We start from the raw sequence: 24,100 nt of genomic DNA on the forward strand, positions 1-24,100 counted from the left end.
TTTTCCCACTCATTCTAAATATCAGTTTAATTTACAATATACTCCTTAAGAATAACTACTAAAACTCAAGTATATACCAAGTACCATATATTGGGCAAATTGTATATATTTTCCTAACCCTTACAACCAACTCTTTTAAAGAAGAAAGAACTGAAATCCAAAAATGATAGTGAATTGTTAGAATCAAGTTTTCATGATCACTTTTTCCCATTATATCAGACAACACATAAAAGCAAACAAATACTAAGAGTTCCTTATGAAAAGGAAAAAAAAAGATTCCCCTTTTTTAATTAATGAATATCTGAATGTATGTTATTTTTTGAGGTTTTTTTTTAAAGATTTTATTTATTTATTCATGGGAGATAGAGAGGCAGAGGGAGAGGGAGAAGCAGACTCCCTGAGGAGTAAGGAGCATGATGCAGAACTCAATCCCAGGACCCTGGGATCATGACCTGAGCCAAAGGCAGATGCCTAACCGACTGAGCCACACAGGCGCCCAGAAGGAATGTTTTCATATGTGTGGACCCTGTGTAATTGGTCCACAATCCACTCAACCTTATTTGGGACTCTGATACATATTTTCCTTCTGATATGCTCTTAAGAATATATTCATGTCAACAGGATTTATTCTTTGAGGTTTTTATCACAAGGTGTCATCCTGTGCTATAAAGGTTAAAAAGAGAAATTCAATGAAAGGGAAGTTCACTTTTAAAGTTAAGCAAAACAGACAGGTTTTATAATGCAGATATACATTTCTTAAATTGAACTAAGAAAGGGTTCTAGAGGTTAAGGTTTGATGGATTCTCACTCTAGCATTAGCACCTGAACCCAGTGCCAAGCAACACACTTCAGACTAAGATCACAAAGGAGAAATACCCCACCAGGCTGTGAAATATTTCTGAACAGTGAACCTAGCCTTTTGAATCATGTCAATTGCCAGGTTCAAGAGACAGTCTGATTCCAATGGAAGGTTAACGGCCTCCACTTCACAATGAAAGGTCTGGCCCTGATGACTTCAAAGTTCCTTTCAGTTTTATAAAATTCTCTACTTCTGTTTCCTAGTGAATGAACAAATGAACAGCAGTTAAGGTGCTCAGAAAAGCAGATGAGTGTCCATTTAGGCAGGACTGTTGGCTGTTTAGAGGACCCACCATCGGACGGTTGTGGCAGATTTATGGTGGCCCGTGGTTGTTCCCCTGGCTCTGCAGATTCAAGAACTGGGCTTTCTCAACACACAGTGAGATGATCAGAATCCTGGAGAGAGACTCAACCTAAATCAATTCACATGAGGCTGATGTATAAATAAGAAGGCTATCCATAGACAACAGATATTCTTATAATTAGCACATTCACATTTTACAGAAATAAAAACACAAAAAGTTTGCTAATGAAATACAATTTAAAAACCGGGAAACAGACAGACAAAAGGATTCCCCAGACCAGTATGAGGCATGACGAAGCACCCCAATCACATAGCAGAGAAGGCTTCTCTACTGGCAACAACGTTTGGTTTTCAGGCTTCAAAGTTCCTCTCCCTTGGACACAGCAGCTCACATCTGACTCTTTCTCTCTCTCTCTCCCTCTTTTTCTTTTTTTCTTTCTTTCTTTCTTTCTTTCTTTCTTTCTTTCTTTCTTTCTTTCTGCACACTCTTTCTTTAGATCACTTGAGGAATCACGGATTAAACTAGATATTTATATACCCAGGAATATATTGTTTCATAGCACATACTATTAAAATCAGTTAATTCTCAGTGTCCTAAAGCAAACAAATTTTTCTTTTTGCCAAGATCCTGGGACAAGGCACTCTGCTGCCCTTGAGGTCTCTTCACAACACTATCATGAAAGTCTCACGCTTGTATCAAGAGGGGTAAGCCACAAAAACAATTTTAATTATTTAAATTACAGGCAAATTAAATCCTGAATAAATGGCTATGCAGTAGATTGCAATAATCGGAAGAAGCCTCTGTCACTAAGTGTCAGTAGTACTTGGGGATGTGGTTGGATGTGTCTTTGTGAAAAGAGGCTAATGGTAAATGAAAACGGCCTTCAAAGTCACGTTTCCTAGAACAGTGTGATTCAATCTGTGGTTTGTAGACAGGCAGCAGCACTAGCATCCCTCTGGAAATCATAAGAGTTATTTCTTGGGCTCCACCCCAAACCTTTTCAGTCAGAACCTCAAAAAGACAAAAACCAAAACATAAAGCAGTGCCTTAACAAGAACCAGTTGAGAACCTAAAATACAACTCAAGAAAGAAATCCCATATAAAATAATCAATTGGTCAAACAAATAAAAAAAAGAAAAGACATCACAGAAACGAGCACACAAACAAATGAAACATATCCACCTGCCTCATTCTTTCTAAATAAAACTCCTCAGGGAAGCCTGGGTGGCTCAGTTGGTTAAGCATCTACCTTCGGCTCAGATCATGATCCCAGGGTCCTGGGATCGAGCCCGGCATTGGGCTCCTTGTTCAGCAGGGAGCCTGCTTCTCCTTCTCCCTCTGCCTGCCACTCCCCCTCCTTGTGCTCTCTCTCTCTCAAATAAATAAATAAAATCTTAAAAAAAAAAAAAAACCATATAACTCTTCAAAAACGGGTCCACCAAAGGATCACTGGGGCAAAACAGGAAGTACACAGCACAGGACAATTGCATGTAAGGATAAAATTGCACCTGGAAAAGAAAAGTTCAGACTTTAAGATAGGTTAACTTTCTTCAAGCCCAGTTCTCTAACCTCTCTGAGGTTTGTCACTCAAATACTCTTGCTAGTAACTAATTCTTTTCTTGACGTTTGAAAGACCCACATTACACTGAGTACAATCTTAAACCATAAGTAAAGAAATACATGGCACAGATAGGATGGGAGAATATAGCTCTCTCAGCCAACCCTGCCAACACTTCTGCTTGTCCTTACTCTAGGTGACCTCATCCACACTTACCATTCCAAATGTCACCTCCATGTAGATGATAACTTAAATCTCTCTTTTTGCCATTGGATTCAGATCTTGCTTTAGTTCTCTGTCTCCTTGCCTAAAGCACATCTTCATGTAGGTGTCCCATTATCACCTCAAAATTACCATGGTTGAAACAAGCTCATTATCTTTACCATCAGACGATTCTCAGGCATCTTTCTCCAGTCTTACTGGCCTTTCTCTGGTCCTTGATGTTCTGTGTTTCCTATCTATGCCTACTCTGGTTTAGCTCAACTTCCTAAATGTAACCTTCCTGCTCCGCTGCATCTTGCAAAATACCGGTAATCAATTCAAAGCATTCCTTTCTCCTGTATGTTACTTCTCTCTCAATTAAGCCGCTTTCAATGGCTTTTTTTCAAATAACTGCGTCAAGATTCCCACTTGTTTGCTTGGCTTCCTCTTAATTTGTTATTATTTCTTGGAAACAATTTCCAATGTTAATTACTTGTAATGATCATCAGTTCAGATTCAAAAGCATTTAAAAAGGACTGTAACTCCAAAAACCCAGACAAAACCTTTCCTTTGTTTTTCCAGGAACAAATAAACACAGACATAAGCATACACGTGATCTCAAAGATAGGTTTGGAACCATATTACAATACTGTTTCATACCTTGTTTTAAAATCTAATAATATGTCATTTCCTCTAGTCGATATATCCCTATTTATTGATTCCATGGCTGCCTAGCGGTTCTTTTGAAAGATGCAACATCACTTACTGAATGCACTCCCACCGATGGACATTTACATTGCTTACAGTCTGCTCTGTTAAAAGCAGTGCAGCAACAAGCACCTTTGTGCATATGTACTTTAACCTTAGCCAATATTTCCGGAACTGGATCTGCTCTACAACAGGACATGTACATATTTAAAGCATTTGATACATTATTTCAAATTGAGGATTAAAATCTCCTTATCTGTTAATATTCCCCTGGTTATGACCAGTGTGTGGGAGTGGCTATCTCCCTATACCTCAGTCTACCCTAGTCATTAGGAAATACTTAACTTTTTTAAAAAAAAAGCCTAGCTGGTAATAATATCTCACTGTAATTTTACTCATCATTTCTTTGCTCATCAGTGACGTGCTTTTGATTGCTTGATAGCCACTTCTATTTCTTCTCTTACGCATTTTTGTCCCTTTTATTATTGGAGTACTTTCCTTTTCTTTTTTTGTTCCTATTGAATAAGTATTAGGGGCATATTTTATATCTAAAGTGCTAAACCTTTGCAATAGTATGCTGAAAGCCTTTTTTTTTTTTACAAGAGTTTTTATATGCTTGTTATTGTACACTATGGTAGGGTTTTGCTTGTTGAAAATCTATAAATATTTCTGTGGTCAACATGCAGGAATTTCCTAAGAACAATGAAGAATTTTAAATCTATCATCGTTTTCACTTACGGTTTATACCTTTGGAATAAAGCTTATGAAACCATTCCCTGTATGAAGATTAAATAATTATTCACTTTTTTTTTTTTTTCTTTCCTGCCCTCCTTAAAGCTGTTCAGCAATTGCTACACTCTGGCTGTCCAAACTGTTCCCTCTCTAACTTTCTGTTACAGCTAGTCTGTTTTCTCTTCTCCTGTCTCCCCCCAGTTCCAACAGCACACCTATGTTAGGTTTCTGTCTTATTCTAGCAGGAATACCCTCCCATCCTTCCTCAGCTTTACCCACTATGCCAAATGTCCAACTCCTTTGCCTACCTCAAGACTGACCCAACACTCTCTTCCTCTGTGGCTCTTCTTGACCAAACAGCCTTCATCCTTTTCTCTTCACTTCAAGTCAATGTGACACAATTTAGCATTTAAGGACTCCCTCTGTGTGTTGTGACTCCTGTCTAATTTGTTTAAAATTACCAACTTCTGAAGAGCAAGAATAACACCATAACCCCCTTCTGTCTTGTCCAAACCACCCGATACAGTGCCGACCTAAGAAAGAACTCCAGGAACATGCACTAAGTGATATATTTTATTTCACATTCTGAAATTCCAAGTTCTAAATCCCCTCTTGATAGCTATAGGATATGAAATAAATGAACACAGTGCTGGACTGCAAGATATTGTAATTCAAAGGTGCACAAACACTGAAAAATCATATTTCCCTCTTTTCCAAAACTCCTTCAGATGAAAAATATACAAAAGTATAGGAGAAGGTGGATATGTATTCGGTCACCTGGTTTTGTGGTTGAGTCAATGTTGACATGAAAGTAACCATATGAATAAGTAAGAAGCAAGCCGATACTTCACAGAAAAAAAAAAAAATGCCAAACACCTTGAGGAGAATTTCACCTTTATATTTGTTCCTAGTTTCATGTCAGTATCTTTGGAATTGAAAGGGAAATATTATTTTGAAATTAAAAAGTAAAAAAGAAAAATAGAAGAGAAACACAGATAAAGATGGAGGAGGTTGCATTACACGTTCCTGAACAGTATAAAGTCAATTAAAGGACATTTAGAGAGTGAGGCCATCCATTCTTTACTCAGTAAATATTGACTAGCACTGACTATGTGCAAGTCAATGTTGTAGGACAAGAAGGCAACACAGAGAAGACACAGACAAGGATTCTTTTCTCTGGTAGCGAGTGGGATATACAGAAAGGAGGGGGGAAAATGGTTAAGTGTCCAAAGAGCATTTATCAGTGTTATTAGAGTTTAGGATATGGTATGGCAACTCCCATGTAGTCAACTGATATTTACTGAGCACCTACTATGTGCCAGGCAAGGATTGAGGGTCACACAGCTTGAAGACCTTTGAGATGGCCTTGGGTTTTTGAGCATGAAGAGCTTGGTGAGTGTAGCCATTATAGTTGGAAGAAGATTAACAAAAGAGGTCAGATTAAAGTTTAGTAATGCTACATGTGAATAAGTTTGAAAGATATTTGAAAACTCAATGTCAGCTGGAGAAACTAAAACAAAGCTCAATCCTTTCATTCCCCCAATGAACAGTCTTGAAAATTATCTAGTTAGAACCCAATACCACACCCAGAGCCAGTGCTGGCCTCACTGAAAGCATTTTTAAACATGAGGTTTAGCTCTAGGGAAGCAAGAGCTGACACTCTATAAGTTGGCTGTAAGAAAATAACACCCCATTCCCTCTTCTAATTTAGTTACTTTAGGGGACAAAAGGCATCCTGGGAACTTAAATGAGGAAAGCGCAAGTATTGTGAAATACGGCAATGTAAAAACCAGACAATTTCCCAGTAGATTCATCTCAGACTGCAGGGTGAGTTTTCTATGGAGCGCGGAGACAGACTTGCATTGCTTTCCAAAATAAAATAACAATAAAAAAGAAAAATTCATGTAAGAAGTATGAGAAATATTGAAAGTGGATCTCTCTACATGATTGCAATCCAGCTGATTGCAGAGATGGATACCAGAGGAACATAATGGAAGTGCAAAGAAATGTTTCAATGAATAGCATTGATCGGAGCTATCACAAGGATTCATACTCCATTATACTCATGCATCAAGTCAATTCTGGGCCTTTCAGTCACCCTCTCCTTACCATTATCACTAATAACAATCTCTTGGAGTTCATGGCTCTTATTTATATTTTATCATCTTTGTAATATGTTAATATATTGGCATTCTTTACAGAACACTGAAACACATTACGACTAGTCTATATTGATCGTCAAGACATCTTATCAAATAACTAACTATTCCTGTGACAGGAAGCAATGGCAGGAAACTGAAACATGAAAAAAGGTAAGGGAACCCTGCGGAGATGGCGTTAAAGCAAGTTCTAGAACAGAAGCACTGGGCCTTCCAGAACCATGCTTAGCACACTGAGTCTTTTCACCTAACCGAAGTGCTGTTGTCATTTCTGATTATTAAATTCCTTTTCCAGACTTTGTTAAAATGCTTCTACTGCACTAAATCTATATGAAGTATGGTACACTGTTGATTTTTAAGCATGGATGAAAAATGGTGAGATTTCAAGTTGTAAAATGGGAAAATGCTAAATTGGCCCTAGTATATTGAACTAAACTCCCTATCCCACCTCATATACATCAGAGTAAAAGAAAAAAAAAATCATCCTGGCAGGTTCATGTTTAGGAAAACTCCCCAAGTTCCCGAAGTAGCATATGAAACTTGACCATCAAACTTTGAAAGGTGTGATTAGTTCTGCAAAATGTGAGTATGTGAGAGAAAATTAAGTGTTATTGGAAATACGTGTCCTTGGTCTAACTTTTCTTGAAGGAAGAACAAATCATTGAAGCTTTATGTTCTACTGTCTTCTAGAGAGATTTTAGTAAATAGTTTTAGATAAAGCCAGCATAATATCTTCTATAGGTAAACTTTTGCTTTATTCTTTATTTTGCCATATTTTGGCAAAATTAAAATTAGATTAAAATTGATATTAGAAGTAAAAAACAAGTACAGGGGAAAATAAAATAAAATCAGATTTCACCTAGGTTCATTATATTTTCCACAGTCACTTTTCCAGCTCAATGAATATACCATGACATTTTCCCTATGGTCAAGTAACACCAAACAAGTCCAACAGATAAGGGGTATCACAAAATACAGTTTGCAGCATTCCCAAGATAATAATGTAAAAAGAAAAATCCTGATGCCCAAACCCTTGGGACAAAATATTTGCTCTAGGATAAAAATGCCTCAGTGGGATTCCAATCAGTTGGGAAGATCTGGGCTGCTGGAAGCTCTCCTTGCCTGCTGTTGCTCCTTCCACTTGGAATATGAGGTGGCAGACAAAGGAAATCAACCTGAAACAGTGCAGCCCACATAAGATGGCTGACTAGCATGGAAATGGTAGCACTGCTGACCCCAAGCACCTGTTGGGATCCCAGTAATGGTGTCACAAAGAAAAGAAGACATTTCTGCTTCCCCCAAATGTGAGATGCTCCCTTTGAGCTCAAACCTCAGCCAGGAAGTTCATCTTCTCACCAAAAGGAGCAGACCACAACCCTTATCACCAAAACACAAAGGGGCAGGCCAATCCTGCAGGATGTAGAGTCTTGGGTTTAGGAATTCAAGCATAGAGGTCAATCCTTGTGTGAGAGGAAACTCGTCAAGGCATTTCTCAGTGTTTAAAGAAAGTGTTTAAAGGGAATAAGACCTGCTCAGAAAATCATTGATTCTATCTTATATTTAAATGAGTACCTTGTACATAAACTGCAGCTTTATTCATAATGGCAAAACGGTGGCAAAAAGAAAGTAATGCCTATCGATGGGTATCACTGCATAATGTGTGGTACAGATGCACTAGGAACAATTATCCTGAAAATAAAAAAGATGTGTGTCTGATGACTTGGTGAAAATGTCACAAAGTATGCTTTTCATTGAGAAAAGGAGTAAAATAACCCATACAGTATGATCTCATATACCATAGATCTGATTGTATGTTGGCACAGACATAAAGAATGCTAGAGAAGGACACGTATGATTTTATGATTTATATTGGCTCTATCTGAGAGTTCTGACAGAACGGTGTGCTATCCTGAAGGAGATTACTAATATTCTTTATACGTCTTGAATTGTTTACTAGATGCAATGAGTACGATTACCTTGCGATAGAAAAATTTACTAAGTGTTGGGGACTTACATATATAGAAACTATATTTTGTGAAAATGGTATAATAAGAACCTTGATGCAAAAAAAGAACATGATAGAGGGGGAAAAAATGCAGAACAAACACAAGAGAATCAGTGCAACTTGGAAAAATCAAGAGGCGTCCAAACCAAAAACACAGTTTCTTCCCTTAGCCACAACTAGGTTACTGTTTTCATACATTCCTTGGTGAGAAAGGCTTTGAAGTTTACATCAGAATCCTATCTTGTACCATCTATCATAACTTTAGACATGTCTTTATACCTGCTTAGGTAATTGTATATGGAAGGTGAATAGACTTCTCTTTCCGAAATAGAAAGATTCTTGCCTGATCTTCAAAGGGGTCTTTTCAAACTTTGAGTTAAAAAAAAAAACAAAAATCCACGTCCGTATTGCTGTGGACCATTACGTGGCACGGGTAGATGCTCTACAGCTAACAGCCTCAAGACCCTCTGGTGAGCAAAGCAGACAAAGGGAAGGAACTAACGCTCAACCCGGCTCCCAGCTCCGCACGCGAAGTTCACCTCCTGATATGTCGAACTCCCTGCCAACCCAAGAAAGGAAGCCGCATATACAAGCTGATATTTTTGGCAATTGCTCAGGAATGGCCTCTCTCATTCCCTCCAAACCACCATCACTACCATTTAGTCCTGACCTACTTGCTTACTCTCATCCCCAAGTTCCAAATACTGGCTACTTAGACTGGCTTTGAAATCCACTCTGCCCCTCCCTGAGTTGGCACATATCCTGATGCTCTTGCCAGCATCTTGGAATGCAAGGCTGTGGTAGTTTTGCTTTGCTGGGTTGTTTCTTTTTTTCCCCCTTTTTCTTCTCTCCCCTCCCCTCTCCTTCTTTTTTTTCTCCTCTTCTGTTCTTTTTCTGTTGCTGTTTCTGACTTAGCCCACCTCTGCCATCATAGCGTATCCCATTAGATAGTGATATAAACCAACCCCAGCCAACAGTCCTAGGCCACCTAGCCCAGCGGCCCCCATGTTTCGGGGGGAAAGGTGAGGCAGGGAGAGATTGCATCAATCTGCATATATTAAGAAAGATAACTTTAATAAGACTTACTTCTGGCATACAAAACGCCCTTTGGCATAAAGCACCACGAGATGAAGACGTTAAGCAAATCTGATTCAAAAAAAAAAAAAAATCACTGCTTTCCAAAAAATATATAGTAAAAACACAAGAAGGAAATAAATAAAATAAAAGATCACTGCTTTCAGCAAAGGACTAATGCATGAGACAGAGAACAACACAGATTAATGCATTCTGAAAACCTTTCTTACTCACTCAGTCTGCATCAGGCCCTCTATTGGATACTGCAAGACACTCATAGATGAAGACCCCACGGTCCTAGTCCACAAGGGGTTCGCAGACAAATTCGGACACAAATATGATGCTGAGGAGTAAAGGTGTGCCCAAAAAGCCAAAAATATATTTATGGCAAAGCACAAAAAGAAGAAAGTCAAAACCCAATCCCACTCTACCTTAGAAACAAGTGGGGGAAAACAACAATAAAGATAAGAGGGGGCTGGAAACTAAGAGAACAAGAAGGGGGATACAGAAGTTTAGGACCTAAAAGCAAGGAGGCAAAGAAGGCAAATCCATAGCTGAAAACTTGAGGATGGGAGCAGGGGGCGTGTGCAGGCAAGGGCAAGTGGAGTAGAAGCTGGGGTACAGAAAGAAAAGAATTAGTCCCCCCAGGAAGGACAACGTGGGAAAAGCTGGGAGACATAAACGATTTAATGTACATGCAAGGTCACTTCGGACAGCCATCCTCAATGGAATAACGACGGGGAAGTGAGGAAGATGAACTTGGCAGAAAAGATGGACCATGACTAACAATAATAGCTAACCTTTCTTGGACCTCTACTGACCTAAATTCTTCAAGGACCATGCTGAAATCCAGACTCTCTTTTCACCAGGACCCACCCTCTAACGTACGTATGTCCTGGGAGTTCAGGGCACGGAAGCACGATTGCACACACATCCTCAATTCAGCTGCTCTGTGGATCCCTAGGCACATTCATGGCTTCCAAATGGCACAGCTTTCTGGTGGGCACTTTGCATTATACAATTCTCATACCAATACAAGTTTGCTGGTTTTATTATGGTATGCTGTTGCTTTCCCCCTTTCAAAGCCAGATCCTTTCTACATCGAACAATATAGCTTCACTCATGATTATATTTTTAAGCATGTTATGGATTTTATATGAACATTTTATATATAGAAATTCCAAAATATGTGTTAAAATTTGATTCCAAAGACTTTCTGAAAAACACTCCTGTTTCTAATCAAAAGCATCAATAAAGCTTTTATCCAGATTCTCCCTGAGAACTACTGATGGGAAGTCCGAACAAATAAAGCAAGTGCTAGAGGTTACTAAGTGCCTCAACACGTGAAAAACCCCAACAAAGCGCTAAGTTTGTCCTCACAAGCATTGATTTTTTTTTTCCACAAGACACCAAAAGCCTCAACTATATGACTCCTCCATATCGAGTTCCATATTCACATTAAAGTTTTCCCCAAATATGGTTCTTCAATTTGTAAATTATATTTTCCTTGCTATATAGCTCTTATTGTTTGCCTTTGAAAAGGAAAACACATGGCCAAATTCCAGAAATCTGAAAAGTGGAATAAGATCTTGGCCTTTCTATTTTCTGTTTCTTCTTCTCTTTGTTTCATCTTTCTTGGTGCATCTCATAAATCATTTGTTAAATTACAATTGCAGAATTGCCATTTTTTTTCCTACCATGCCATCAACAGCCTCATCACTAAAAACTTGAAGATCATTAGAATTTCTGCTGTATAAACAACTGTTATGAAATTATTTGAGAAAAAATTAGAATTAATTGATCAATAAGATTTTTCTAAAAGATGCTACCAAAAACAGGGAAAAGAGAATAGGTATCTAACCTGATATATTATCAATATATCTCAGATCATGGGAAAATACTACACTTTTGAAAGAAAGGGAAATTGTTACTTACCCTATTTCAGTGAGACTTGCCTTTTTTTTACCAACTAGCAGGAAAAAAAAAAAAAAAAAAAAGACCTGGAGAGAACAGGTATATGTCACCTTGAAACCACTTTGCCCTCTTCATATTCCCCTTGGTCACTTAGACTCAGCGAAAATCATAACCACTAAAATAATCCTTAAAGTTTCCGGAAGTGTGTGAGTGTGTTATGTGTGAGAGAGATAAATCAAAGCTGATTCATTGAATCTGCTGATGAAATTCAGTGAGATCTGGCTAGAGAGCTGGGAAGAAAAATTGAGTAATTAGGGAGAGAATCAAAACATTGGGTGATTATGAGAATTCTCCCTGGAAGATTGGGGGAGGGAATGAATTTTTAGGTAAAGTGTATGCGTGAAGTTGGAGAAAGGAAAAAAAAAATGCAAAACAAAAACCTCCTTCTTAAGATTCAGTTGGGAGGAAATGATGATGCCTGAGCCTGGGATCTTGATTGTCTTGTATCACCGGGACAAGAATGAATATGAAGGAAGCCCTCACACGAGGCTCAGGGCTAGAGAAGCAGTATCTTCAGGGTGCCCAATACCTGTGCAAGTAATGGTAGATGTGGTTAGAGTGTGCATACGTGTACATACATGTGTTCTTTAAGAGGCATATGGATTCAAGAGAAGTCATTCTAAGTGAACAACCATGGACACTGAGGAACAGGAAGAGGTGGCAGTTTTAATACATGCAACAAACCCATGACCCAATTTACAGACAGAAGAAGTTAGAAAGATTATGCCATCAAGTACATATCATGCCATTGCTTGCCTCCCGACTATACCCCTAAGCTGGAAGCCCAGGAAAACACCTGTTACATTCAAGCTCTTTTTTTCTTTCCAATTGGTAAACAATTCCACCAATTGCACAATGAAAAAATTCTGTGAGCCTGGCACCCAGATCTGGACCTCTCAGTTGCTCTTGCTGCCAAAGGTCAATCCAATGTGTCTGCTTTTGACATATTTTAGCCAAAGAATGTTAATGACATTTTCCAAAACGCTGTGCTGTTGCACCAAGTGTCCCGCCCCGGAAATTTGGGATTACTAAAATACAGAGGTATCTTAAATGCCAAAAGGCCACAATAGGTAGAGATATGGCCAGCTTATCAGGCTTTCTGACCACTTTAGGGACCCACAAAAACACTGACAAGATGGAAAAAAATGTATTTTCTCCAAATGAAAGAGAACAGTGAAACCAAAAGTGATAAATATTTGTTTGCATATCAACAAAACATAACTCACTGTCGACTCTATTCATTGTTCTACTTAGTCCCTTGGTAATCTTTGTACCTCAAGAAATTCTGTATCTTAGAATTTTTTCACGTTGCAAGAACACCCCCGTATGCAAGATGATGGCCCAAAATTCATAGACACAGATAAATAAATTTACTTGCACTCAAAGAGTTTTGGCAGCAAAATTATAAAAGATCTTTAGATATTATATTGCAAAAAAAATTCTAATTTGATGTGCAATATGAATGCATTTTAATATCTTTGTTAGTTTGTGGAATGGGGGCTTCCAAGACTGTCCAGAAAACATGGAGGTTTTTAACATGACCCTTCACTTCTCCCATTGTTAAAGGAAGTCACTAAACTTGTAGAGAAATTCTTCCATGTTCATTGACCTATGCCCTCTGATTTTTTTTCCTTATCTTTTTCCAGCTTATTAACAAAGTTAAACACAAGAACAAGAATAAGCAATGAAGGGAAAACTTGCCATTGTTAACATGAAGTCTAGTTGTCCTAACAGATAAATAATAAAGTTTAAAGCAGTGGTTGATTTTTTTTAGAATGAATTTTAAAAAGAACATCAGAATTTTATTCTTTTTCAGAATTCCCTGCCTTAAATGAAACACAACATCCTTACATCTAATGGTTCAGTCTGAATTGATATGCACAACAATGGACAAGAAGAGGCCAACAAAGGACAAGAAAAAGCCAAAACCAAGGGTAATTCAGGAGCTATCAGAACCCTCTAAGGGGCTAGCACCAAGTCAAACAACAAAAAATTGTGTGTGTGTGTGTGTGTGTGTGTGTGTAATCTCTTTAGGAGAAATTAAACATCATAAGTATGTCATATGGTTTTTTTGTATGATACACTAGAAAACGATCTCTGAAATTTTATTCCAAGCTTTGTACCCACTCCTTCAAATACTTCACCTACTCGAAACTACTTGGGAGCTTAAAAGTATATTTGCTTGAGTGTTAAGTTACCTTAGCATAAGTTATAGTCAGGGTGACACCATCCAATTTGTGTGAGTGATAAGTTTTAAAAGGGGCAACATGAGAGTTTACAGACATCTATAATAGCTTCAAATATGACTCACATGTGTAAGGAAAGCTTTTAAGGTATCTTAACCAGTTCCAGAAACCCAGATAGTTAGCATTCTGTTTTCCATTTTCATTTTCATTAAATTGTCGTCAATCAACAATAAGACTAAGATAAATAGACAGCAGTACACGAGATAAAAATAGGAAGACTTCTCAAAAATCCTCCTGAAATTCTACGTGTGATCCATATTCAGCTTGAAAACTCTCAGTTAAGAATGAAATAACCAAAGAGTCTAGCATATGGAGTGTGATGTATACCAATTTCTGAACCCTACAACATAATGGTAGGAAAGCTAATTCTGAAACAAATTAAAAATCAGTACCTAAAACAATTACTACCAATATTTAGAATAGGAAGATTTATTTTTCTTCCATTGTCTCTTACTTTCCACACCATAGGACAGGACATTATCAGGGCTGCCTTGACTATATATGTAGTCAAGTCTATATTTTTTATCTGGCTAACATTCACAAAAACAAAATTCAAGGTTCCACATACTTTCATTAATTCAGCTAACAGGAGCTTTTGGGGGGATAAGAAAGGTATCTAGCGAGAAAAAGAGGGAAAGATAATGGTCTTGCTTACGTGTCCTGGAGAAGTTATTGTCTTCCTCCTATTATTCCATATACTATAATTACTATAGTATCCCTTCCCTGTGTTTTAAAGGCTACTATTCAGAAATTTAGGGATTCGAAGGATTTGCAAAGTCCAGTCAAAATAGTATTTCATCTATCAATTGTCATCCCCATACTGACACTGGCTCCTAGTTTCATTCACCAAACTAGTGTTGCCAGGGCCTTAATGAGGCAATCCTTCTGCCTTCATCACCCCAGTGGTTAGGCCAAACATATGCCTAACCTTTCTGTTCTTATACCACCTGCAGAGAGGAAGTTAAATGAGGAGAAGTAAAGCATCACACTGTCACCATCAAGTCTTTGGATAAGCTCTAATTTTACCCAAAGGAGAAAACTTTAACCACAACAACAAAGCTGGCAATGACCATGATTAAATGATGCCTGTCATTCCTTCCCACCCCTGGGAACTGCTCTCCACCCACTCCCAGGTGATGGATGTGTTTCTCTTGGTGCACTGGGTTTAGATGTGGCAAAGGAAGCAGACAGCTAAATTCATCAAATCACCAGGGTCGGCAAAGCAGCATTTGATCTGCTCTGGAGAAAGCGATGGAGACCTGAACAAAAACTCATCGATGGCACAAAACCAAGGTCATCTCCCAGTCCCACGAATACATCAAAGCAGGCTCATTTATCTCAAAGTGAGAGTCACAAAGGCAAAGCCTGGAAGAGATCTTAGAGAACCTGACCTAGAAATCAATCCATTGACACACAAATCAGAGAATTCCCTCCCTCCAAAAAACAAAACAAAACAAAACAAAACCAGAATCCATGTCTCAGCACTCATCCATATTCTTTTTTTTTTTTTTTAAGATTTTATTTATTTATTCGACAGAGATAGAAACAGCCAGTGAGACAGGGAACACAAGCAGGGGGAGTGGGAGAGGAAGAAGCAGGCTCATAGCGGAAGAGCCTGATGTGGGGCTCGATCCCATAACGCCGGGATCACGCCCTGAGCCGAAGGCAGACGCTTAACCACTGTGCCACCCAGGCGCCCCTATTATCCATATTCTTGAAATTTGTTATCTATTAGACGTCGATGTTCTGAATTACAAAACTTTATCCAGATATCTGATTCCACATGGCATATACTTCCTGACCAATAAATCTACATGAAGAAAACCATGTAAAAGTGAACAAATTTGCTGCCTATATCAACATGAAAAACAAAACCAACTGAATCCAACTTATCTCTGTCAACCCCTCTTTTTTTTTTTTTTTTTTCCAAATTGCTTTTCAGTGTCTGAAATCTGAAAACCAATGGCCACCTCTCTAGGCTTTTTCAAGGCCCTGAAAACAATGACTTCCTAATAAATCTCATATTAGTATTAGTATTAGTATTAGTATCCTATAGATTCATAATCTCAAGAAAACTCGAGATTATAGGCTTCATGAGTATTTTTTTCAAAAACTTTGTAGCTTAATCATCCCATAAAAAACAGAAATCTCTTCACTACGACACCCTGCTAAAGAAATAGACCCACAAGTTGTGTCTCTTTGTACAGCTACGTACTTTTTAACACTGGCCATGAAGGCGCAATAGGCATACAAAACCAAATATCGTATTTTCAGATATCTTCAGAAAGAATCAGACTACCACCTATTTTGTTCTCCCTAAGTTACTGATCCTCATGACCTATCACTCTTCTTGAGGGATAAATGGCCTGAAGATTTTCTTACAAGGGTTCCACAGATCAAAGTAGAAAAAAAAAAAAAAAAGCAGGAGAAAAAAAGTTATGATTTCAAAGCGGAAATGAGAAATTCACTTTTCTTACTTGAATATGTGCCGCGTGGGGTCATGATGATCCTTCCATTTGCATTGGTTTCGGGCCTTTCCGTAAATGTGTGTTTTCTAATTAAATGGCACTCTATATTTAAAATAAAAATTGGTCTTACATGTCCATCCCCAGTTTCAGAAAGCATATTTTTCAATCGCGTCCAAGATAGTTCAGCATCTTTCCCACTACTGCAAAAAATAGCAACGCGTTTCCTCAACGCAGGTATTACATCAATACCCCGTTGCCCTCGCTCTCCCTCCAGTTTCATCTGCTCTCTTGCTGTGCAACAGCTATAGTATAAAGAAGTCTATTCTCACATGCTTTTGATATTACACTATTTAATCACATACAGCTGTGGCTTATGAGACTGTTACAAAACACAATTTTAATGTAGTACTCGAAGCCAATGCTGGATAAACATCAACCATTTACTCTGAATACGCAGTCCGACACTAAAAAGATTTTCTTTTAAAGGAAAAGACTGGTTTTCTTAGAATTTGGCCTGAGCATAATTGTGACTGAGCCCTCTCTCTGCCAAAAAGACTGATAATGTCAAAAAGGATTGTGTAAAATCATATTAGTGCAAAAATGAAGCTTTCCAGAATTCCTGGAGCCAGAAGGACCTGAGATGAACTTACATCCTCCTTCTCTTCTTTTGCTTCCCTCCCTGCAAATCACCCCTACCTCCAATCCTCGAATAGATTTAATGACTTCATAGAAATAATTTCAAGTTTTAATTCTATTGTTCTTTTCCCAAATTGAGAGAAAGCGAAAGGAAACTGCATTAGAAAGATACTGTGAGAACAAATTTACATGAGGTTTCCTTTGAATTTGGAATGATTCTGGAGGGAGGAAAAAAAAAAAAAAACCATGAACTTTTTACATATCTTCTCCTTTTAAGTAGGCACTAAACCTAGTGCTGTGAAAACAATGCCTGCTTTATAGAAAAGACAATCCCAGTGATAACAAATAGTTGGGGGGGAGTAAAGCAAACAAAACCACTAGAAAGGGAGAGTGGCCCCTTGTTACAATATTTCTCTTATTTAAAATCAATTAAAATGGTATGCATTCTAAAATGAGACAAACAAGATTTATCATGGTTTCATGCTATCGTATGACCCCCCTGAAGCGAAAGAAATAGTTGAAGTTGTACCTAAAAGTTCTGTTGCTGGAAGATTTTTAGAAAACCAGTTTTGTATGTTTCAGCCTTTCAAAGGAAAACAGAACTTGGGAGTTTTCAAGGCTGTTTTAAAACTGGCAAGTTACCAACTCTGGCTATCAATGCAAATCTGAGGCAGGAAGTACTAAGGAAACTCTAAACTCATTCCCTCCCTCTGCAAGATTTTCTACATTTTCATGTGCAAGAAGTATGTTAAGGGGTTGTTCTGTTTTGTTTTTGAAGGATCTGTACATTCACATCTTTGGGAATATCCTTTGCCCCATAGGAGCCTCTCTCTTCCTCTGCCTACTCCTTAGTCCTTTGTGTTTCAAGTGTTTGCTCTTTCTATGGCACAATCAATTGGGCTCTAGCTAGACTTTGAGAGATGGGCGGCAGTCCAGGCTGCAGATGGTTGGAAACTCAGCCTGAAATCAGTGTGTAGTTGATGAATTTCTCCCTACACCTGACCCCAACTTCACACCAGGCTCTGAACACAATCTGAGTCTCCCCAGCCAAAAAAAAAAAAAAAAACCCTGTTGGGTCCCATAGTCTGAATCCCTTTCTACAAGATCTTCAGGGCAAGCGGATGGCCAAAGAAGGGAAAGCAGGAGGCTGATGGGAAAGCAGCATGAGTAGAAACCACGCCGTGGATTGGTAGAAACATCGTGACCTGGTCAGGGTAAGGAAACGGAAGAAAGGACAAGCTTGCTGTGTGTGCTTGGATGAATTTTAAACTTTTTGGGAAGACTAAAGTTTTCCTAATATCACATATGAGAGTATCTATTTCTCAGCAGCAAAATATCAATCCATCAGGCTATGACCATATTTTCCTCTTTCTAGCTTTCCTAGTTTGACTCAGTTGCTTTTCCAAGAAACTCTCCTCCACAAAGTACCTCAAGTTCAGATTGAAATTCACCCTGGGTCTCACAATGCAATAGCAACAGGTTGATTGCGTTGAATGGGCTGTCACAAAATTACTGAGAAATATTAGGTTACGACTCAATCAAACATCGTTATGGATATTATCATTAAGCAAAATAACTATTTTTGTGGTCCCTGTTCTCTAAAATTTGCTGATTATTCTGGGTGGCCTTCAAATAGTAAATTCGTTTAATTGAAGAGTTTTTTAATCCGGCTATGTTTCTCATGTAAATATTATAACATGTCACCAAGATTTCTTCTTTTCTGCTTAATCACAAACATTTCTTTTTGAAAATGCTTCTTTTAATAGGTGGAAAAAATTGCCCAAGAGCGAAAACTGACAAATGACAATTTTAATGCAGGGTTTTGGAGAGGGAGCATACTAGAACACTACAATATAGTTACCATCGGTCGCTGGGTTTTCATTTTACTTACAGGTACAATTGTCTAATACATTATTTTAAGCATTCAGAAAATGATTCAAAGGGAGAAAAGCATAAATAACTTATTTCTAACTTCTTTTTCTTTTTAAGCAACAAAATTAATGGATTGATTCTCATGTAATGGGAAATAAGAGGAGCAGAGAAGGCAGGAAGTGTCCCAAGTTTTTCTAAAACTTTAATTGCATTTGAGGAAATGGAAACATTTCCATTTATTTAGAAATCCTACTTTCATTTTGTTTTATCATAAGAAAATGGCAGCTGAATCTAACACCCATGTTTAGGTAGAAAGAGAAGGTTCAGTATTTTGTCCTTTCTGAATGTACACAATAATAAACCTCTCAGCTCTTTAAAAACCCCATAAAGATTTTTCACCCCAAACTAATGTCAGTAAGTGGCTTTTGTTGATTAGTTAAAAACACCTGAATTTGCAGGACAGCTTAAATTACGATGTCCCCAGAATATGACTTTTATTGTCAACCACAGGAACTCTATTTTTATCAACCATAAGTATTCTTTATATATCAGCATCATTTTAAATAGCTATGAGTTTAAAAAGGACTATAACTATAAGCCAAGGCTAGGAGGACCGTAGATTTTATGAATTCCACCGAGGCTTACTAAATAAACACGAGCAGCATGTATTTCCTTAAAAATTAGTATAGATTATATTTTAAGATATAAGCAGAAAAGGAGCAAAAAAATGATACTGAAATAACCTAGTTGTTTTCATGCTACACTGGGTCATGATGGTCCTTTCTTACATAGTATTCACGCTGTCAGAAAGTCCGTACATTTTAAAGTATGACTGACCCTTCTTCTTCCCATTCCCTGTGTGCCCAGGTTTCAAACCAGGGCACGTTTTCACATCTTCAGCTTTCAGGAATTTTATTAATGTCTGTCATTTCAGAGCCACTGTAACAGTATTCGACAACTTCACAGCACTGTCGAAATTTTACAACATAATAATCAATATGAACTACCACGATAGCCAAAGTAGCTGATCTTATATTCTCTTCCACCCTGATCTGATTACCCAAATATCAGCTTAGGTCACCTAATGGGTCTAGCTTCTTTAAAAATGTTCCAGAAGTGGATGGCTTTGACTAGCTTGAAAGTAACAAGATCCAGATGCTGCCTGTCTACACAACACTAAACTACACAGGACCCCCAAACAGATTTTTTTTAATTCCCTCTATATTTTTCAGGCTCTCCTCTTTTCCCTCACCACTCCACTTTCTCTCTTTACCCCAATCCCTCTCCCTCTCTCTCTCTCTCTCTCTCACACACACACACACACACACAAACACACTTCCCATCAGTGTAGCTCATACAGCATCCTGTCCTTAATATAATGTGCACGACATTATTTCCTGCTAGTAATAAATTAAAAGAAATCTCAAGCAGGAAAGCAATTCTTCCATTATTTCATTCATTTTTATGTAAAGTTTCCTCTCTGAATACACTTCATAGTAAAAAACAAGAACCAAAAAGAAAGCGTGAATTTTGAAACATTTGGAAAAATTTAGCCAAATGAGTAAAAGGGTTGGAATGTCCGATATTTTTCACGGAACCCTTGGGTTTGTTGTTTTTGTTTCTTTGGGGGATGAGAAATGACTATAAATTTCCTCTTTTTAACTTGTCCTTGCTTTGCCATTTCCTTGAGGAAGGCAGGCAGCATTCTCGACCCAATCCCCCCAAAGAGTTAAAACCCCAGGCACTGGAGCAGGAGGGCTGGTCTACTTAAGCAGCCGCACAAACTAAATGCTCACAAAGGCAAAAAGCAACGTGAGTCGACCTTGCAGGGGCAGGGCGAGTCACAGAGCGATTGAAAAAGAAAGGAAAAAAAAGCAACAATTTTTAATATAATTCTGAAAGTCTGCTGCCTGGTCTGGTTTACAAATAGGCATTGTTTGATGAGACAGAATAAATAAGAGCTAACTACAGCATGAATTACCAAACACTAATCACGGCGGCGAGTCCTGTGACAGCACAGATCACTCAGGCACGCCTTGTTCACTCTCGGCATATTTATTTATTAAGAAGACAGTGGAGTCTGGCTAATGTGATACAAAATAACATCATCTGTAAAGAAATACAAGCCATGCATTCAAAGTGGTAACTCTACCAACACCCCCCCCCATCAAGTCCAATTTAATTGACAAATTGGAGCAGTGATTTCACACCTGAGAGTCTTTCATGTCTGAAGTGCAGGATAAAGTTCATGGTTGGCACTGCCCACTGCTTAGTTACGTGGGCTTGCCACTGGCCCCGTAATGATCATTTGAGCACACACAGAAAGACTCAAGTATTTAACCAATTCATGCCCAATTATCATCAGTTACATTTCATCCTGTTTCAAGACCCAGGCCTCCCGATGGCAGCCAGCACAGAAAAACGGAGCTTTTAAAAGTAAAGAACATCTATTGTAAAGCTCTAAAATTCAGTCTCTAGTGTCTCCATCATCCTCAATTAAAATAAAATATGAAAGGCAGATTAAAAAAAAAACACAAAAACACACCCAAACAAACTCTAAGGGACTTTAGTTAGCTGTACTATACCTTCCCACACCCATCTTTCATTCTCTAGTCAGCGATTAAAAGTTTGAGTCGCTCCCACCCTGGTGTGTCCTCTCCAGTGGGAAAAAACCTTTTAGAGCCACAAACAAAGAGCAGCTCACCAGAAAAGCCCCTGAAATTGTATTCTTGTCCCTGATAATCACTGTTACGATCTCCTTTCTAACAACCCTGTCCATCTGCAAAGCACTTTACTACGGACCTCAGGAACATTTTTATGTTGCCAAGTAACAACAAAGGAACACGAGCGAAACTATTATCTCTCCTAAAAGAGAAAACCACAATCCCAGCTTGCTTTCTTCTCAGAGTCTCCTCTGCCTCATTAACTCCATTGGTATGTTACTAATTTCAAAGAACCAGGAAGAGGTGATGGGGAAGGGGAGGTAAATAATAATTCACATGCCTGTCTGTTTCCCATCCCGAGTGCAGAAGGATACCACACTGCTTGCCAGACTGTGGGTTGAGCCATACCTTGGTTTGGAGATAGTGAGGATAGTAGTAAGTGTACTGGGGGTACATTTGTGGCTGATCCAGGCGTTTGCCCATGTAGCTGGAATCTTTATCTCCGAGGCAGGGAACTGGATGACAGGGTATAGTGCCCCAGGCCGAGCTTCCTCTTAAACCACTATTCCTGACAGTCCCGATGACTGATGAGGCTTCAGAGATCCCTCGTCTTCCACCACTCGCTAGTTCCAACACGGCAAGAATTTAAAAAAGAAACATACCAAAAAAGAAAGGAAAAAAAAAAAAAAGAAAAAAAAAGAAAAGAAAAGAAAAAGAAAAAAAGAAAAAAGAAAAGAGGAGGGGTATCGGTAGGAAAAAAAACCAACAACAACACAGTCTCCCAGATCGTGCTTTCCTTCCCCAGCTGCTAGGGTCCACTTGGGATGAGGCAGTTTGTTCTCTACCAGGCTGTCTGTAGTGATGTCAATTGCCAGCGTTTGTAAAGAGAGAGAGAAAAAAAAAAAAAAAAAATCAAAGTCCTTTTAGCACAACTCCGAATCCTTGCAGATCAGCTTCCTGTCTCCTGTTTGTCTCTTTCCCCACCTTAAAGAAAAAGGAGGAAAAAAAAAAAAGGAAGAAAGAAAGAAAGAGAAAGAAAGAAGAAACAGAAAAAAAAAAGGAAAAAAAAAGAAAGAAAGAAAAAGAAAGGGGAAAAGAAAAAGAAAAAAAAAAAAAACCTTGCACAGCTTAGTTGCTGCTGTCTCCCTCCCAGAGTGACATGGTGTTCGGGGCTCGTCCTGTCCTTTCATTCACTCCCCTCCTTCCAGCCGGTGGGTGGAACCGAGAGAGCCTCTCCAGGGAGCAGCGTACGCAGTCCAGAAGGCTGCAGTATTTCCTCCAAGAAAAAAAAAAAAAAAAAGCCTGCTTCAACCCCTGCTGCAAGCAAAGTTCCGATTCCCTCTGCTGGCTATCTCGAATAGCAAAGCAATTTTTGCAGCAAAGCTGCTGCCGCTGGAACTGAACCTGGGGAACTCAGATGCGGGCGGTGGATTATTTCTTATCCTTCCCTCCATCTACCCCATCACAAGAGCTGCCTTCTTTTTTTTCTTGCCAAGTTGCAAGGTAAGCCACACTGCTAAACAAAACACAGAAGACCATGGGAGAGAAGAGAGGACGAAGGGAGGAAGGAAGAGAGAGACAAAAATACAAGCAGAGGGACAACCCTTGCTGGTTAAAATGGAAAAAGTGTGTCCCGGATGCTTTCAAAACCTGTTAACATACGAAAGCCAGATGAATCCAAGACCTGGTTCAGGAACTAACCTTATACTTCTCGGAGGACACAGAGGATGCTAAGTATTGAAGAAATTTGAGAGTCTCCTCCAGGACTACTATTAGCAAGCCATGCATCATCAGATCACAGTGACCAACTTACCATAGCAGATAGGATCATTCTTATCCTTACATCCATTTTGTAAGCATCTAAAGAGGAATCCCATTAGTTTTACAGGCGTCTTTATAAATAAAATCACGGTTCTCTCACTGTCTATTTCTTTATGATTATTTTGATTCATGGATGCTTTAATCACTTTACTGATATCATCACCAAAAAGAAAAATCATAATTACTTGGCAGAGTTTTTCCCCACCAATAATAAGTAATATTCTGACATGTCTATCAGCTATTACATTATAATACAAATTGTTTCAGAGAAAATATATTTCCTTTAAGGGTCCCTTTTCAAGGCAGTCAAGGCTAAAATTAGACATGCCAGCTGTGTTTTGCTGAGCGCTCACGCATGCCCAAAGCGTGGGCAGACCAATATTGAGCGCCTCTCCACTTTGTCAAACCAGCTCTGTTCTCCCCAGCCCAGAGTTGCCTTTTCAGATAAGAGGTTCCTGGTACAAATCCAGCTTCCTAGTGAAGAAGAACAGAGAATTCCAGCCCAGTGCACAATATGGTGTTCATCCACATGCAAGCCCTGCCCCCCCTGAAGTCCCTGGCTTCCCCTCAGGGGTCTGGTTATTGGAAGCTGTGTGAGTGCATGGATGTTCCCTGGAGAAAGATAGGGATGGTGGGTAAATAGTTTTATGTTTGACTTTTGACAAGAATAACAACCAGAGAGAAGGAGAGAGGGTGGGAAGGTATGAGTTAGGAGCCCTGATATCACTGTCATTAAGAGAATTAAGTCAACTCCACCAACATTGAAATGTGTTCTTCTGGGCCTCACTTGTCCCATCTAGAAAGTGGAAATGCTTCCAAC

The 24,100-nt window shown here is 38.7% G+C and overlaps 1 protein-coding gene across 4 annotated transcripts in view; it reads right to left on the reverse strand.

Annotated features, from left to right (window-relative positions):
• RBMS3 (RNA binding motif single stranded interacting protein 3) overlaps positions 1-22,701 on the reverse strand; it is a 678,653-nt gene extending 655,952 nt beyond the window's left edge. For 2 of the 4 annotated variants that reach the window (XM_087870144.1, XM_045774473.2), the window contains exon 1: positions 21,868-22,701. In XM_087870144.1, the coding sequence (XP_087726270.1) occupies positions 21,868-21,942 (75 nt within the window). In that variant the 5' untranslated portion in view covers positions 21,943-22,701. The remainder of the gene's footprint in view (positions 1-21,867) is intronic. The other 2 variants (XM_087870143.1, XM_045774475.2) reach the window with 1 other exon arrangement.
• Between the last annotated feature and the right edge of the window lie 1,399 nt (positions 22,702-24,100).

Source organism: Ursus americanus, chromosome 20 (assembly GCF_024610735.1).
Source record: "Ursus americanus isolate L20-20 chromosome 20, mUrsAme1.1.p, whole genome shotgun sequence".
In the NCBI taxonomy this organism is placed as follows: domain Eukaryota; kingdom Metazoa; phylum Chordata; class Mammalia; order Carnivora; family Ursidae; genus Ursus; species Ursus americanus.